Source organism: Bombus bifarius, unplaced genomic scaffold (assembly GCF_011952205.1).
Source record: "Bombus bifarius isolate JDL3187 unplaced genomic scaffold, Bbif_JDL3187 scf7180000009275, whole genome shotgun sequence".
NCBI classification, from domain to species: Eukaryota; Metazoa; Arthropoda; class Insecta; order Hymenoptera; family Apidae; genus Bombus; species Bombus bifarius.
Genome location: NW_022885009.1, coordinates 891,102 through 910,467, shown reverse-complemented (window position 1 = coordinate 910,467; position 19,366 = coordinate 891,102). Strand labels below are relative to the sequence as shown.

At 40.0% G+C, this 19,366-nt stretch overlaps 2 protein-coding genes across 5 annotated transcripts in view; one reads left to right on the top strand and one right to left on the bottom strand.

Moving 5' to 3' along the window:
- Positions 1-4,971: 4,971 nt before the first annotated feature.
- On the top strand, positions 4,972-5,847 carry LOC117214945 (piggyBac transposable element-derived protein 4-like). The gene is made up of 2 exons (XM_033461328.1): positions 4,972-5,024; positions 5,331-5,847. The coding sequence occupies exons 1-2, from the start codon at positions 4,996-4,998 to the stop codon at positions 5,785-5,787; spliced, it is 486 nt and encodes a 161-aa protein (XP_033317219.1). The 5' UTR covers positions 4,972-4,995; the 3' UTR covers positions 5,788-5,847.
- A 6,083-nt stretch (positions 5,848-11,930) lies between these two features.
- The window catches only part of LOC117214943, a 215,204-nt gene continuing 207,768 nt past the window's right edge, over positions 11,931-19,366 (bottom strand). For all 4 annotated transcript variants that reach the window (XM_033461322.1, XM_033461321.1, XM_033461324.1 and 1 more), the window contains exon 6: positions 11,931-17,562. In XM_033461322.1, coding sequence (XP_033317213.1) covers positions 17,355-17,562 — 208 coding nt within the window. In that variant the 3' untranslated portion in view covers positions 11,931-17,354. The remainder of the gene's footprint in view (positions 17,563-19,366) is intronic.

The following is a 19,366-nucleotide window of genomic DNA, read 5'->3' as shown; positions in this document are numbered from 1 at the left end:
GGCGTTCAGTTCCTTCTGACGAGTCAAACGTGACACTTCGACAAATCTGACGAGTAAACGAATTTATCTAGAGATATCTGCAAAGTCGAGTCAAATTTCTGTAACATATTCATCATATTATTGTAAAATATATTATTCTATGTTAACCTGTTAATACAGTGTTACATTCATTAAACCACCTCTGTTATCTTAACCGAAACAGGGGAACGACTATTTCGCGGCGTCGATTAACATAATCGTAGCGAGAATTTACGTCTCTCGCTGACGCGTTTTCCTAGCGACCGTTTCTCTCCGCGAACGGTTGTAACAAACGTAAGTTTTGAGATTCATCGTATTATTAATTTCAATTACTCGTAAATAATAAATCATCGTATTCCTAACGATACTGTTATGATGTCGATAATGACGTAATATGTAGAACCGGAAATACAAAAATATTATGCCAGGAAACATTTATTCAAATATAAAGTATCGAATAAAATATGAAATTATTTCATTTGATAGTTAAGCAATAAAAACGTATGCAGGAAGATCATTCATGTAAATTAATGTATTAAAGTATTTGAAAATATCTAACTAAATATTTTATTAGAATTATGTGCAAGCTTGTTACGTGCGTGTTGCGCAAGATTCTATGCGAGCAACAGATAACGAATAAAAATAAGCAGTCAAATTTTATTCGCTACTAACCAGAAAATATTCAATCGAACAGGTATTTATCAGAGTAAGAAGTTATTCTTGTGAAAATTTATTACAGGCAAAAATGTAATCGTGCAATTTATTCGAATACAATTATGTATTATGTATATATATTTATGTGTCACATGAAGGATAGACGTGGTACTAGATAGTAACATTAGCTTTTGTAACTAACTTTTTTTAAATTCCACATTAGAAAGTTTATCGTTCTTTGGTAAGTTACTCGTTTGATAAATTAACCCTTTGCACTTCTATGTCAAGTGTGACTCGACATCAGTTTTTATCTCAGGAGCTCCTTTCTCGATTCCAACTCGACATTCTTTCTGTCTCATCATTTTTTTGTGCAACGTGCGAAAGAAAGGCAGGATTGCATCCTGGAAATTGTTTCAACATATATCGTACACTTAAATATTACAAAATACAACAATAGTGTGAATAAAACTGGTATTTAAGTGAATTTGTTTCTTCCTTTATTTGCACAAATTGTCTTGTTTTTGAGTTGAAGTAAATAGTAAGTTTTCAAATAAAACACTTAAAAGCGTTGGCAGTTGCTGGTAACGAAATTGAAATAAAATTCCGACTGCGGATGTTTAATAGTAAAAATCGTACCGGTATATGTATACCTGTGAAAAATTCAGTGAAAATAAACGATCGTTCGTGTTCTTATTCGAACAATTCTGCAATCGTTATTCAAATAAATAATAAAAATAAATTTGTAAGATTAAATTAAAATAATTCGTTACGAATAGCAAACGATAATCCCACGGATAAACTCATGAAATTTATTCCAATCATGATCTTACCCTTTTTTTTTTTATATTTTACATGGAGGAAATCCGCACGGACGCCAGGCCGCTTCTGGGGAAAGCGGCGTGGTAGTGTCGGACTCCAACCGACCAAAACCTCCACGATAACCGTCCCGGCTGCGATCGAGAGAGGCCCGGGTACCGTTGCGTGCGTCGCAACGGGGCCTCCCCCGCGCGCTTAATACCACCGCTGATGGAGCGATGTGTAATCATTATCACACCGCCTCGTCGCCGGAGACGTCGTGCCAGGCAGCACGGTCCCCCCCCCCCCCCCCTATCGGATTGCTTGGCGGCCCCGAGGCGCTCAGCCGCCAAGCGTCCAAGCCCGAACCCCACGAGGGGGGGAGGGGGTGGCAGGCTCGGCCCTGCTTAACTTTCCTGATCTGACCGGAACGAGTGCATTCAGCGTGGCCAGGGCGTTGCAAAAAAAAATCTTTTTTTTACGTGGGGAAATCTTCAGCTTATCTCATCGCACGGAGCGGGACAAGGGTGTCGGATTTTTATCGGCTAAAACCCCACGGGCGGGGCTAGGTATAGTCAGCACGAGCGAGTGACCGAAATCTCCGGGGGTACTTCCCAAACACTCATAGAAAGCACAACAACATAATAGGCAAGGGGGGCCGGGGAAACCCCCTTGCCCGTTGTATATACTTCTAAGATGATATTTGGTTTTCCATCTTCGCAAATATGCCCAGGAGTGGTTTCGAACGCGCGACATATTACTACCGCATACGCCCTTTACGAGCGTAGCTAGCGAACCCGCCGAGTATTTACTAGTTATTGACTCATTAATATGTCCATCGAGTTGTCCTTATACCAGAGTCTTCAGTGTTGCTACAACGGACACGTGTTTTGCAGCTGATAACCCAAGATGGTCACCTAAACCTCAAAATATATGTCGGAGCGGACATTAGAATTAGGGTTAGGGGCGTGAAACGAATCTTCGTTTGGGTTACACGTTGTCGTTGTGCAATAGAGAAGACATCGACTAGTGCAAATACGATTATTATAGAGCCGGACAAGTAACCGTGGTAGTTAGGCACTCGAGAAACTAATGACAATGATCCTAGGTTCAATAACGAATCCGCGGTCGACGGGATGATAGATGAACGTACTCACAAAATCTAAGTCGGATGCGTGATATTCACTGGTCGTAAAGGGTTACTCCTTTCATCATTGAGATCGCGAACGAGAATGCCTTTCCCGTCCCGATGATGCCACAGAGGAAAACTATAATGGGGTGTGTCTAAGGATACGAGATCATCGGATTCGTCGAGAAAAGCCTTCGTTCAGAAAGTAAGGGAAATTGGCGTTGCTGCTAATTGGTCAATCTCCATATCGGTGGTTAGAAAAAGATGCTAGCAGCCCTCGAGGGAAAGTTGCTAGTGGGAGACCGCGCTCGTTGAAAAATATGTCTCCCCTATCTTCCCGTAGTTGGGACAAAGACTGTTTGTCTGTTTGAAGGACTTTAGTTAACTAAACCTTAAGATTTATAACGGGCCCTCGGGCTAGCCAAACATGTACTGCGGAGACGCATCGACATCTGGCAATCATCTTACTCGAAGAATAGGGTCTGCGTGTGGCGAGCCACGGGACAGAAACCGTTGGAATGTTTACTGTCGCGTGTCGCCACGAATATTTCCTTTAAGGAGAGCTATAGAATTACTCCATACCTTTGTTAGGCAAATCCCGTGACCGCGGCTACGTTCGGCGACTGACTGTCGCCTCGAGCCCAAGCTCATTATCACAACTCTCGAACAATTACAATCGGATTGAATAACTACAATTGTTCAATTACAGACTCCGGTGTTCTTTCATCTCCGACATATAGAATAATGGAAAATATAGAATATATAGAATAGAAGATATAGAATAAATATTTTTCGTTTGAGGTTTGTTTTCGAGAAAATTGACTTTAAATTTTCGCTCGGTACGCGTGCACGTTATCACATCTCGTTATAACGGATCTCACTGTAGATCGTTGTCTGGATGGAAAAATTAAAAAAAAAAAAGAAAAAAAACTTTTTTTTACTTGGAGGGAACTTTCATAGGCACCCGCGCTCTCCGGGGAGAATATTCTAGTCGAAAAGACAATAGCAAGTGAAAATATGATCTGTGACGGCGATATTTATATGAAAATATTGATGAATATTGACTATCTCTACCAACGGTTACTCGAGGGTGAAGTTGGGAAGCTTTTCCCGTGTTTTATAGCAATGAGCAATAACCCTAAGAAACTGCTCGACTTTTAAAATATTTGTAACAATGGACTGTAAAAAATGCTAAATTTTATGGCGGTTCCTGAGGATTATCATGGGCCTGAGTTGATATGTCTTGAGAGCTGGTGGCTATCTTGATCGAGGGATGGATTATTTTATGAGAAGATTCCAGGTGTAACAGCTGTTATTATTTGTTATTACTGATTTTGTTTGTCATCTGACCTTGACATAGCCTTTTCTTTGTACTGATCGCATTTATTTTAAGAATAACTAACATATTTTGTCGGGCGGTCAAAATGACTGCTCACGGTAGGCAAGGCAGAGTACAAATTTTCCTGAGAAAATAAAAGAGCAAACTAAAATTAAATATCGAAAAATATATAGTATGCATGTCTAAACAACTAGTATATGAATTAATAGCTGAAAAAGAAATGCAAATGTTAGTAGTTTTAACCATGGTTCTGGAACCACTTATGGAGTGGAAGTACTTGTTCCAAGAGCAGCAGTAGGTGTTGTTATTGGTAAAGGAGGAGATATGATTAAAAAAATACAGGCAGAGACTGGTGCAAGAGTTCAATTTCAATAGGGACAGGAGGACGGCCCTGGGGACAGAAAATGCATAGTGTCTGGCAAACATCAAGCTGTAGAACAAGTGCGTCAACGCATTCAGGAACTTATTGATGGTGTAATGAGAAGAGATGATGGTAGAAGTAACATAGGAGCAAGAAGTAGCCCACGAGGCAATGGCTTTGGCAATAATCGTAATCCAAATGAATATAGCGGGTGGGATAGGCGTCAAGGAGGACCTATGCAAGATAAAATAGAAACAATGTTTACTGTCCCATCTTCAAAATGTGGTATTATTATAGGAAAAGGTGGTGAAACCATTAAACAAATAAATCAGCAGACTGGAGCACATTGTGAACTAGATAGAAGAAATCAAAGTAACGAAAATGAAAAAATTTTCATAATTCGTAGAAACACTGAACAAGTGGAGCATGCAAAAGAATATATAGTATGCATGTCTTAGGAAAAATACGGTTAAATTTGTGTAGAAGTTCCGAGAGCGGTCAATTTGACCGCGCCGGTAGGTTTAGTGACAATCTTTCTCATTATTTGAGCAGTAATTTGTTATTTAACCTTTTGTTGTTATTTAAATTCGAACAGAGTTAATTCAGTGTTTCTCTTAAGGCGGATTCTCGTGTAACAACCATAGAAGCAAGTGATCTTTATGGACTTCTTTTAACCCTTAGAGTGCTCTGGACGCATATATGCGTCTGGCAAAAGCTATCGGTGTGGACTAAGGACACTGTGGCGGATCGGTATCAACAGGACGCCGACAGGTCGAGGCATCAACGCGGCGCAACACCTCCCAGGCGATTCGCTGGTACCAACCGCCAACACTAGAGGGCTACGACGACTGTCTAACTCGCTAGCGGTCGAATATACGAGCGATTGATACAAATACCGCACCTAGCGAGACTCCCTCTACGTCTAAGGCAGGGACTACCGGGCATAGCGTTACTGACGAGTCCACCGGTAGTCCTGGGACGAAACGCACGACTCTCTTTTCATCCGCCACAACACATATATGCGTTTTCTCTAAGTGTCCGGCATGGACCAAGGACGCATATATGCGTTTGTCAATTTTTCCAAACACCTACGCAGAAGTAATACTATTACGTTTGTGTGAGATAAATATAAATGCATTCCTTATATATAATGCATATATTTTATATCAAAAATCTACTGCTTCGAAACAAAAATTTAGCGAATTTCATTTAGCGTTGATAAGAGACATTTTACGAAAATATTTCCAACGTAGAAGCATGTTAGGAGGAGGAAAGAGAAAGTCTGAGGATTTACCATTTCGTTTAATCGATAGGCATTTTCCATCAAAATGCCCTAATCGTGCCGGCACAACACAATTATCAAGAAGAAAATGTGTCGTTTGTGTGAAAAATAAGAGAAGGAGCGACACGCGATACGAATGCGGAAAATGCGATGTCGGATTATGTATGGATAATTGTTTTGAAATTTTTCACACACAACTGAATTATTAACTCGTGTTATATTTACTAAATTTAGTTTTCTAGTTTATCGTTTTCTAGTTTATTACCCAAATTCTATTTTAATTTAAATTTCAATGTTTATAATAAATAATTAATACTAAAAAATAACGCTCTTGAATCATTTAATCTCGTGCAAAAGAATTACTATAACTTATTACGATTTGCGCTTTGAATAGTCAATCAACAGACTTCAATTTAGCGAAAAGGTACTCCGTCCACAGCGATGGTCAGCGCTGGCCGCGAGTACCGCGAGTAGGTCAGTTGCGTTGCTTTGTAAGCTCGCAGAGTTTTATACCAATTTGAAAAACGTACCGTTCGCGATGAACAAAAAGAATAGTATTGGTTAACACGCAAAGTGTTAACCAAGGACAAATGACACAGCTGCTAGTTTAAGGATGCAAAAGATGCACGTTTATTCGGTAAAATAATGTACAAATAAATAGTTGTGTGTCGGGGATGAATACAACGCTTTTCATCGATCTTCCTCACCATCGCACATCCGAACGTGCAGTATACACGTTCTCTATGCTTTAATGAGTCTCGCAAGAATCGATTATCGTGTCTGTTTCCTTCGCTCGCTCGCTTTCTCACACTCTCGCTCTCTCGCTCTTTTTCTCTGTCTCTCAAGTTTTCTCAAGTACATACTCGCATCGGTGTTTCGTTTTATTCATTTATTTCTTCTTTATTTCTCGTTGGAAACGAAAGTGGAGGCTATAATATACGTACAAAATTCCTGTGAGAACGACGTCGTCCATAGTATTACGCGAAAGACTCGATAAACGACGATTCGTCGTCGAGCCAAGGTGTGAAGAATTCGTCGGATGGTCTCTTCTTTCTATTTCCCTTTTGCTCTTCTTCTTCTTTTTTTTTTTTTTTTTTTTGTTCAAATGATTTTCACGATATTCGAACGATCAAATTGCCGTGGACGCTTATTTTACTCGTTTTACTATGGATTCATCGAACGACGTCAATTTTCTTTATTATCAGTGTGGGGACGAGGGAGGAGTGTACTGTTTATGTTCCTTACTGTACTGGAGCTTTTAGTCATATATAGCGATAACCATTAATATATGCATAGGTCTTTTCGACACAGATACCGAGTATAGGGCATACTATTTTTTACCTTTATTTATTTATTTATTTATTTTTTCCTTTTAATTCGATCGTGGCGATGACAATGGTAATAACGACGAGTAACAATAATCGTAGCAATAGAAGTAATTAAATGTAATGATAAGAATAATAGCAGTAGAACGACACTGATTATTAACGTTAACGATAATCATATAATAATAATAAGAATAATAATAAGAATAATAATAATAATAATTGCAACAGGCGTACAAACTAGGCTAGGTGGACTTTCATAACTGATCCATACATTTGGGGAGAATTACAACGTAAGATCATGCGTCTTGGATTTACAAAATGTTCGCTGGATCGATCGATCAACCATCGACTGCAAACCTCGTCCGCGTTTTCCGCAAAAAAACCTCAAGCTCAAAATGTAGATTATTCGGCAATGTTACTTATTTGATTATCAAATTTAAATATAAAAACGAATCTAATACACGTTTAATTGCTTTATATGTAAATTTGTGAATATTTCTCCGATCAAACGTAGCCATCGTCAAACGAGATTCCAAAAGTCTGCACTGCGAATCGCCATAACGAAAGAGAAAATTCAGTTTCGGATGGCAGATGGATGGTCTGTAGTCGAGGGTTGACGATCGATAAAAGGAAGAGGAAATAGAGGTGCCCCGGTTGGAGATGCCTCCGTTTACGACCGAATTCACAATCAGAAAGGTATCCCTTTTTCGCGATGCTCAGTTCACCTTAGCAACTGTACGCTCGTGGAAAAGTAGGCCGTATCGTATTACACCGCTACTTCCATCTACTTGGTATAAAAAAGAACCGTGGAAAACAGTAGTAACCGCTGTCGATATAAAAAATCGTTATAGCGCTCTCTATATCGGTTATTGATTACGTGATCGTCGAGAGAAAGTCTACGTACGGCCGTTGTAACATTATTTACGTACACTAGAAACGGGGGTGGATTTGTGGAGAACGGGGGATCGTTTCGTCGTATCTTCGATCCAAACGGAAGTCCTCGGTTCCTCGACAACGATCGATCGACTCTGGCCACGAAAATCGCCACTACTGATTTCCATACAAATAGATTTCAAAAGATCGATTCGCAAACTATACATATATACTCGATACGCAAGCATTTTTCGGCAGCACCTTCTTTACGAATAATTTAGCGTTGGTTATTTTCATTGTGTTTTGTTACCCGTTTAATATTTATCTTGGACTACTTCTTTTTTTTTTTTTTTTTTTGGAACGATGACAACGCGTCGTTCGCCATTTCGAATTTTCTCTTTAGTATCGTGTGCCGCGAATGGGCGGACTGATACAACGATAGGTCCTCGGATACGGTCATTTTGACTGTGTTTGCTTTGTGTTGTTTCCTTTTTTTCTTTTTTTTTTTTTTTGGTACTTTGATGTTCTTAGTCTAGGTCTTCTAAAATATTCGATGATCTTTTTTATTTTTATCCGCTTATTGGAATAGAATGTGTAAAAAATTGTATGATACCTGTATACTTCTTAGGGAACTATTAAGATGAATAATCTCTGCAATCATTCGAGACAATCGCTCGTTTTTGTAGTGTAACCGGTAGTTTGTTTAAATGAAATGTTATTTCAGCCAATTATCTATCGACACCGATTCGCGTGTAAAATTTTCATAGCGTTGTTAACGACTCGGAAAACAACGCTTGCCCGTTAACATCGCGGAAGAACGAAGATTCTAATTGGAAATGACAGCTAGCGAATTCGAGATCAAATAACTTTCCCGGCATTCTCAAGTCAAATGTTCCTTTGATATTCTTGTTTAAGTGGCGAACGCGAAAGATTGCATATGTCTGACAAATGGCCATAATTGAAGTCATTAGAGACGTAATTTCTCTGAACTGATTATTGGTCAATGCTCTCGCGATAAATTACGAGGAAAGGCTATTAAGAAATTACTTTTACGAATACCACGATCTCTTTGCTCGAACTCGTTCACCTCGAATATCTTGAAATTACAACGACGATCGAGATTCCTAGAACTTCACGATATTTTCTAACAAGTACAGAATAGAATATCGTCGATAAATGTAATTACTTACAATCGGACGCTTTGAACGCGCGATACAACATCTTTTTACCATCTGTAACCGCCAATTAATAAGTTGAAGTTTCATTTTGCCACGCTATTAACGAACAGTTTATTCATCTGTCCATATAAATATATTTTGCAATTATAATTCTCGTGAAATCTTACTCGTCTCATTAGGCTACCGCTCGTATCTCCAGTTACTTTTTATCCTAATTAAAATTCATCGAAGACCTCGGTTTCGTAGTTTGAATACTTCGAACAGATCTACGTTGACGAATAAAAAAGTGAAAAGTTTCTGAACGTACTCTCGCGTAATTCGAAGTTCGCTTCGAACGTTTTACGAAAACCTTTCACGTAGCACTAAAACGGGAAATTACACACGTTAACGATAATTTTCTAATATCTTCCTTAAAGCTAGGAGATACGTTAACTATAGGATGATCGAGCGGAGTGGAAAAACCACTCTGAAAAGGCGTAACAGCGTTGAAATTGTAAAACGTTCTTCAAAATGTTTGAGAACCTCCCACCGTAACAAACGTCACGCGATTTCACTTGCAATTGATCGAAGAGTGCCTGTAAAAAATACCATGAGCGAGGCTGAAACGAGTATTTTGGAAAACAAACGGAACCTATGCATTGATGTAATTTATCAAAAATGCAATTTCAATTTACGCAAATTTACGAACAAGGAAAATGTATCTGTAAGAAAGCCTCTTCGGTGCGAAGAAAGCTGAATGCCACAGACAGAAGGTAAAAAACAATTAACCGACGTCCATCAGCATTGACATTTTCCTCTGTAGCGTTCCAGCACAGTCGATGACCATTTAGAGCGCGAAATTGCATCCAAACGTCATACTGCAGTGTCTTCATTGGAACGTAGAACACGTTCGAATAAGAAATTAAAATTCTTCGACTCTTCTGCTACCTACGGTGTTTTCTACGAGCGCTCCTCGATCTCGAAGTTAGGAGATTTCACCTCGCTGTTTCACAGAGCTTGGGAAGCTGACGCCGAACGACGGACAGATCTTTTGAAATCGCTTTGTCCACCAGTCGCTTGAAACATTGGACGATCGGAATTGAAGCAACATCGCGGTCGCGCTGAATTTCGAAAGAAACAGAATAGAAGAAACGGCTTGCACGAAGAACAATCGGAATGACGCATGCGGAAAACCGGGCTTAGGGTCGGGTTAAAAGGGACAGTTTCCACCGGCATTACATGTAAAGTATAATCGTACATCTACCGTATATATGAATACGTACATTGTATATGTAATTCCATCGTATCGTTTAATCAGCCTCTTTCATCGACAGCTATAAAACCGATATTTGAACAGAGATCGCAGTTAATAATTAGCGTCGCGCGAATATCGCGTGCATGCGATTGATATAGGATCGTTAACAAGTTCAGATTGGGTGATCGCTGCCACGGACATCTGGAGGCGCGATAAGAGCGTCCAGCTTATCGATCGCGATCCTCCTCGCGGATCGCCGATGTTTTTGGCCGATGTATCCTGTGTTGCTTCACTCTCTTCGCGTCCTTAAATGGTAGTTTAATTAATCGCTTAAAATCATAACTAATAACGTCTTAAGTTGCTACGCTTTTTTTTTTTCTATCACAATATTTCTTTTTCTTTCTTTTTTTATTTTTCTTTTCTCTCTCTCTCTCTCTCTCTCTCGCTCTCGCTCTCGCTCTCGCTCTCACTCTCTATAAACAGAAACAAAAAAGAGGGTGGGGGCAATGAGAACGTCTCGTCTCGTCGTTTAGTTCTTTTAAATCCGCAAAGAACGAAATCCATTCGCCTAAGTTACGTTAGGTAGACGCGTGAAGGCGCGTCCTGATCTTCCGTTTCACGAGCCCGCGCCGTATGCTTCGTCTCGGCCCCGGAAGAAAGGAATGCATCGATTCGATTCGCGTATTGAGCATACGTTTCATCAGCGAAGCTTCTTCGATTCGATGACAACGAGGATGGCCGTGTCGCGCGTTTCCAAACACGTCACGCGTCTCTACAAGTGTGTGTGAGTGTGTTGTGTTCGTGCGCGCGCGTGAGTGTGTGTGTGTATGTGTGTGTGAGTGTGTGTGTGTGTGTGTGTGTGTGTGTGTGTGTGTCTGTGTGTCTGTCTCTCTCTCTCTGTGTGTGTGTGTGTGTGTGTGTGTGTGTGTGTGTGTGTGTGAATGTGTGTGTGTGAATGTGTGTGTCTGTGTGTGTGTGTGTGTGTGAATGTGTGTGTGTGTGTGTGTGTGTGTGTGTGTGTGTGTGTGTGTGTGTGTGTGTGTGTGTGTGTGTGTGTGTGTGTGTGTGTGTGTGTGTGTGTGACGTGTCTTCGACGAGGAATAATTCTTAAATAATTAGCAACAAGGTGTTCTCTTCCGTTCTTTCGAATCATTGCTCGTCATCATTTCGGTCGCAATTCGTGTCGTTGGATGATCGAAAGCGCACCGGAGACCGAGAACGTCTCGCGAGCTTCGCGCATCGCTAAACAAGAATTCGACGCATCTTTTGGCACACGCTATTTCGCGCGAACAAGCGCGCTTGCCTCGCTGAATGTGACACGATGAACCTCGACCTCTTTCCTTTCCATCTTCCATTCCTTCTTTCACTCGTTCGTCTCTTCCTATCCGCTCGCAGACCAATCTTAGGTCGATCACCGATATCTAGCGTTTGGTACGCGGCTCCTTCGCGCCGAATCGTCTCCGCTTTGCGCCACTTTGCGCACGATCGTCTCTTCCTCTCGCCAGTCTTCCCTACGGGTGCATGAACAATCGCCATACAGCGAGCTACATACGAGAACGTGTACTAGACCGTTACGATTAATGTAAATATATTGTCGGATATATCAGAAACCAGTGTTCTTCCTCTTCCGTAACATGTTTGTGGCTAGCGGCCGGATTCTGCACGATCGCGCGGGATTAAATGCAGTTGGTAAAGCAGCTTTGATCCTCTCGGCCCACTCGAACGTATCAGCTTGTTTTTTTCTTTCTTTCTTTTTTTTCTCTTGTTCTTGAGCAACGATATATGTACGACAGCATGGAGATGTATTTTTGATGGAAAATGTATCTGTTTACGAGCGTGTTCGACCGTCCAACCGCGGGCGACGTGGAAATCGCGTTCCACGCGATCATCGTGTTGCTTCGAGTTTGTGCAACATCCGAGCAATGCTAAACGATACTTCTCCTGGGTTCAATCGTGTTTCGTATTTGAACGTACGTTATATCTCATCGACTGTGTCTTTAAGAATTAGATTTCTCGCAACAGACGCGTGTATTGTATGAAATAACGCTTCTGGTGCAAAAGATAAACTCTCGTTCGGGGCGTTTAGATCTCGTGGCGGGATCTTTGATACGCAGAATGGAAGAAAAAGAAAAAGACATTATTTTTGTATACTATTGAAAATTTTCATACGATAAACTAGAGAAGATACGGACTAAAATACAGCATAGACCAAAAGCTCGTTCGCGGTTCTGTAAGGGAAATTCGGAAAATCGCCCGCGGTTGCAGAGTCGATAAACTTAATTCACCTGCACGTAGTAACCAATGTAGTTAAATTAGAAGAATCAGTAGATGACGTACATGCTCGCACAAAGCACCCGACAAAAATAATGAAATTATATTAGTCGATTTTGGATTTTAAATATTACGCGCTCCTCTGCAGTTGCAAGCATTCTCAAATTATAATTCTTCCATTTTATATTTATATTTTGTTCGGTTGATCGAGCGAAATTTCGGTCTTCGAAATTGCCTTCCTCGCTTACGAACCTCGTCATTCGACGAAACGGTCGCGACCAGTCGTCAGAGTGGAATAGCTTGTTTTGCAAAATTCAAGATACAAAGTGACGGCTTAATCTCCATGCGAACCACAAACATTTTACACTTCGTGTCTCAAGATTATGTTCTCAGGCCAACAGTTCCACCGATCGTTTTCTCGTTTCACCTTTCGTCTAGCTACGTATTTACAGGACTAGAGTCTTATTTAAAATCTGCTGGTGTCTGCTCGGTCGCGGTTCCAATTGCCCTTTGGCGATTAAAAGCCGAATATCGAGTCGAACGCAAGTTCCGGCCAATCGAGAGAACGTGCTGTTGGTCTGGCGAAGCTAAAACTTAGGCGATCGGTCGAGCTAATTTCTTAGCAGCTTCCAGCTGATCGCGGCCACCGAGCAGACAGGCGAATCGTGAGCGACTCGTATGCGTTATCTTAAGTCTAGAATCTTAAAGACTATACGTGTAATTAGAGCCCACGATAATTTCCTACTCGAAGTAGTCGTCCAACCATGTGTCTTCGATTTAATTTTTCATCAAAGCACTAATCCACGAAGCACCATCGAAGGAATTTTTCAACGAATCCTAGAAGTCTCTTTTTCTCGATTAATTTCACCTAAGCGTTATTTGTGTGTATGTGTGGTGTATTATCGTGGGCAAAGATAGCGCTAGATCTTATCAAGATGGTGAAATTCGTTAATTTATCTAAAATGTGACGAACAAAAGAGTTTGAAACGTTCTTCCTCCATCGTTCGACTATCTTTATAGACCTCTGCTGATGTTCATTCTTCTTTTTCTCTCCTTTGCTTTTCTTCATCAGAGAAAACTGCCTTTTAATCTAATTTCTGAGCACGTTTCGTTCGCGTCGTGCTTTTTCGCAGACGCATGTTCGACGATGACGCGCGAGTCATATCGGCGCAACGACTCGATTATTATTCTTACACACGTAAGAACGTTTATTGTACCGATGCTGAAACAAACGGAGAACAATATTCTTCTATCGTCGCGGAACGTTCAACTATTCTAAGTAAATCACGAATGCACCGTGTAAAATCGATTTCTCATCTTCGACGCAACTTGCTGCAGCAACAGTGGAATGACATTTATAAGTTTACATACAGTCGAATAGCAATCGATGTTTCTTTGCGAATGTATAAGCATGGATTTCCTTCGATTTCTCGAAATCTCTTTTTTTTTCCTAATCTCGCGCAACTTTCCCGCCGCTCTTTTTCGAAAGCACATGGCCAGTCTAGTGGTCGCAACGAAGAACGGATCAATTCGTTGCGAATGATTCCTCGGGGTCCATTGATTGTCGTATCTAAAGTTCTGATGGGGAAACGTTGAGTACATTCGACAGTATCACGTCCATCGTACTTCGAATTCTTTAACACTAGAACAACCCACGATCAAGTATGAGACCTGTACCAAAGGAGCGAAAGTAACAGATATAGAAAATTGTACATAATTGGAGGCAAAAGGCCACTTTGTCCATACATTTTACAAAGAATCACTGGAAATTCCAAAACTACTGCTTCGCCAATCTACAGAATTATTTCTAAAGGATCGTAAATTGGTCATTTTCGCCACTCTGGGAATTCTAGTGTTAAAATCGTTCGACTCGAACAGAGGAGTAATTCGTTTCGACATTGTATCTGGCTTCTCGACAATTTTGCGATCTTTCTGCAGATATATCCCAGTTTCCCGTATTCTTGTCTCGGCGTGCAATCGAACACGAAAACAAGCTGATTCAGATACTCGTCCGGTAGATTGTCAGTGAGCATGAACATTTAAACCGCTCGATTCTTCGTCTTCGTAGCGACGCGGAAATTTACCAACGATCCATTAATACTGGCTTTAGAAACTTAAACTACACGGTTGAATTCTTATTCGCCATCGTCTTCAAGAAGCGTTACAAGCGATTACAAATGAAAGGTTTCGCACTGATCGGATCAGCCGATTATCCGAATCATCGCCGTGAAATTCAACGAGGAAAGCGAGGGATATCCGAAGCGATTCTACGTACAGCGTTACGCAAACATCGTGGAATTGTTCGTTAAAAATTACAAACAGAACGAAGGCAAGGTTTATGCGTTGTACGCTTAGGTCCAAAGCCAAAAGCCACGTCTCCGCCGAAGCAACACAACGAGGAACCTCCTGTTGTTGCCTGTTGTTGCTGCGTGTTCCAAGTAATCGCCAACGAACGTCAACTGGTAGAATCACGTTGTCCACACGTTTTGCTACGCGTTTCTTATTTTCCTCTGATCTTTGGAAATGGGCAACAAGCAACAACTTTCGTTACTGACAGAGACATTGGACAACGAGCGCCACATCTTCCACAAACATAGATCGACAGGTCCTCGTCGTTGCTTCAGCGAAGACGCAGCCGAAGGGTCAACGCGTCGATGTTTTGCATTTCGTGTCGGCTAACGACAGGCGATCGATTTCGACGAAATCCTATCCATTCGCGATCTCAATTCCTGTTCTTGAAGACCGTCGTTTCGAAGCTTCCGCGGACTTTCGCGCAGAGAATGGCCGACTCGGTCTCTCGCTTGGCTTGAAACGAGAATCTTGCGAGAGAGGAATCTTTCGAAATATCGCGCGAGTTCCTTTCGATCGATAGGGCCAGCTTAACCCTTTCACAATGTAAACGTCGACAAGCTGGCAGATAGTTTTCGGCATACGAGATACAGTTTCGTATCTCAACTCTGTGTATTTTGACGATATCGAAGACAGAAATGTGAAAATTGCTTCTCGTATCGTTTGCGTCGATACAGTACGCTTTGTAAATAAATTTACAAATCTTAGGTACAATTTTTTCTTGGTAAAATCTTGAGTTCCAAAAAGTTTCGCTGTAAACACGCGCTTTGCTTAACGTTAATTATCTAATGAAGAAGCTGTCTAGGTTTGAAATTTGGGACTCTTCGTTGTGTTCTTACACTGCGAAAGAATTAAACTTGGACGATCGATGAACGCAGATTACTCTAAATACAGGGAATCTGACTTTTGCGTGTCGCGCTGTCGAGTAGTCGGAATTTCTTGTTTGTCCCATCTATTCGTCTACCTTCCACGTTCGAAGAGCCAGCGACGTAACTCGAAAAAAATTACTTTTCCAAGCGAACAAGAGACAAAGAGGTCCGCGTTAGTATCTCGTATGACATGATCGTGTTTCTTAAATTTATACGGTGTCCAATCACGCGAGGTTTAACAAATTACGTCTCACCAAGAGACACGACGCTACAAAGCGTTCCAGCTACAGAGATGTTGGCAACGACGTAGCACGCGTTGCGTCTCGGCAAATTGTTAATCGTCTCGCTTTTTCAAAGAAGGTAGACGCATCTTGTGGGTCAGATTTTGATAAGAATCCTCGCAATTCGATACGCTTCTCCTTCGTACCACGTATACGCGTAAAGGCCACAGATGAGAAACATGATAAGTCTGTCATAGAAGAGAAATTTTTTAATTCAATACGTTGTCGATCAGTTTCATATTTGATTCTAGAATGAGATACGACTTTTTCTTATCTTCCCGAGCATTTAAAAAATAACCTCGGTTACGCAGATCGATATCAAGCAAGTTCAACTAGTATTCTCTAAGATTTGTGTTCTATCTTCGAAAGACTTGCGTCTTCGAATCTCACAGGCTGCCTGTTTTTCAATTGTTTCGTATGGTCAAGCGACGCAACAGGAAAGTAAGAAAGATTGAAGAGCGCTTGTAGAAAACACTGCGAGTGGCAAGAAACAAGTTTTTCAAAGAGGAAAAGAAACTTTATGTACTAATTTGATCGAAATTTTACGTGCTCCTCCTCTCGGTTGTAAAGCAAACTCAATTTCATCGATTGAATAACCGACATACACCAAGAAACAATGAATCAATTTGCTCTTAAACTGCACACTGCAGTGTTTTCATTAGTACGGGCAACGTATTCCACTAAGAAGTCAAGACTCTCGAATCTTTGCCACTTACAAGCGTCCTTCGAATCGACTCATCATGTTTCCCCTCGTGGTCTTCACGATGCGACAGAAATAGCAGCGCTGTGCTGGCTCGAACCGAAAGAAACGAAAGGGAGAAAAAAGAAAAAGAAGGAAGACGGGCCGATCTACGAGACATAAAACGAACGAACTAGTAGCAGTTTGAAAGCGACTACGGTTGGACAAATTGTCGTTGTCTCGGCTATCACGCCGGCAGCGTGAATTATCCAGCAATTTGGGCTGGCGGGGCGATGCCGATGGTCGAACGTTTGCCAATAACGCGAATTAACTTAGCTCGTCCGGCCGTCTACTCCGTTTTAATTCACACAGCCGCGGAGTCTGATATCGCCGAACCCCTTGCTCGCGACAGAGATCTGACTGCCAAGAACGAATGGCCGTGGTAATTGCGCGCGATCATCGTCACGGCGTGGCAGCCAGATCTGGCTGGAAGCGGGCATCACGCCGTGACCGATGCTTGCCGCTTTCGAAACTCGAGCACCACGATCGTCCGACAAATCTCGGATGCCGGGTGTTCGTCGCGCAATCGAGCCTCGTCATCGTTGCTTCCGCCTTTCTCTTCGTTGCCGTAGCGGCCGCTTTTCTTTTGCTGGATTCCTAAATCGATGGCGGCTCCTTGTCGCAACGATGCACAAAGCCGTGCTGCTGCTCGGGTCATCCACTCGACTGCTCGGGCAGCAGTATGCTGACCGATTTGCGATTCGCAGATCCGTTACTGGCGTTGTTCGTGTTGTTGACCGTGGCGAGGGCAGGAGGCGGTCGATGCGATGGAGCGACTACTCGTACTTCCGGCCGCGGCGAAGCTTCCCTCAGCGGGCTTCCTACATTCGCTAGGTCCTCTGCGCTCGTCAGCGTGGCCGTCCTGCGATAAATAATAGTCTTGATTAATGAAGTCATGAAAAGTGGAAGAAGAAAGTATAGAAATCAATGTATATATCGTTTATACTATATATAGTTAAGGAAGCTATGAAAAGTCAAGGAAAAATTCTCCAGGTTAACGTGTGTCTTATTTGTAGTATATATAGTAAATAGTATTTATAATATTTATAGTATATGTAATTAACGAAGGTAGGAAGAAGAAGAGAGAAAAGTCTACAATAGATATATAGATATATAGAATATATATAGATATATAGATATATAAATTACGAAGAATCAAAAGTGGAAGGCTACAAGTCGATCGGTTTAAGCAATTTTATTATTATACAGTTAATAGTTAATAGAAAATTCTAAAAGTGAATGGATATCTCACTTATAGCATAAATAACATGTATAATATGTATATAGATAATGAAGTTACGAAGAATCAGAAATGGAAATCTACAAGTCGATCGGTTTATGCAGTTTTATTATTATACAGTTAATATTTAATATATTTTTATAATAGTTAATATAATATATTTTTAGTATTATACAATTAATAATTAATAGAAAAGTCTACAAGTGAATGGATATCAGTTATACATAACATGTATAATATGTATATAGATAATGAAGTTACGAAGAATCAGAAATGGAAATCTACAAGTCGATCGGTTTATACAGTTTTATTATTATACAGTTAATAGTTAATATATTTTTATAATAATTAATATAATATATTTTTAATATTATACAGTTAATAATTAATAGAAAAGTCTACAAGTGAATGGATATCAGTTATACATAACATGTATAATATGTATATAGATAATGAAGTTACGAAGAATCAGAAATGGAAATCTACAAGTCGATCGGTTTATACAGTTTTATTATTATACAGTTAATAGTTAATATATTTTTATAATAATTAATATAATATATTTTTAATATTATACAGTTAATAATTAATAGAAAAGTCTACAAGTGAATGGATATCAGTTATACATAACATGTATAATATGTATATAGATAATGAAGTTACGAAGAATCAGAAATGAAAATCTACAAGTCGATCGGTTTAAGCAATTTTATTATTATACAGTTAATAGTTAATAGAAAATTCTAAAAGTGAATGGATATCTCACTTATAGCATAAATAACATGTATAATATGTATGTAGATAATGAAATTACGAAGAATCAGAAATGGAAATCTACAAGTCGATCGGTTTATGCAGTTTTATTATTATACAGTTAATAGTTAATATATTTTTATAATAGTTAGTATAATATATTTTTAATATTATACAGTTAATAGTTAAAATATATTATATTATATATTATATTGTTTATAGTTGATGAAAGGTAATTTTTAGCTGTATATAAATATATTCTGTATCTCGAACATTAACCCATTTTCCCGCTTTTCGAGCATCTCGATGAAAATGCCTAATAGATGGGAGAAGACTCGATGTTTCTAATTATTTTGTTAATGATAATTCTATCAATAACGAAGTTATTGGTAAACATTTCTTGACCCAATATGAAGATAATTTTCGCTTGTTATTAATGCAATTAGCTTTCGAAATATCGATTTCTTTATTTTTTAAGTTTTAGTTATGTTTCTGTAAGCATGAATAATTTAAAATATTACAGGCACGAACATATTTTAGCACATAAAATTTCCTCACATTATTACATTGTTGAAAGATATTTGCGAATTTACAAGGACATATATTTTGCAAATAGTAAAATCACGGACATCGAAGATATTTTGTCGTTCGAAATATGTATAACTTTCAATAT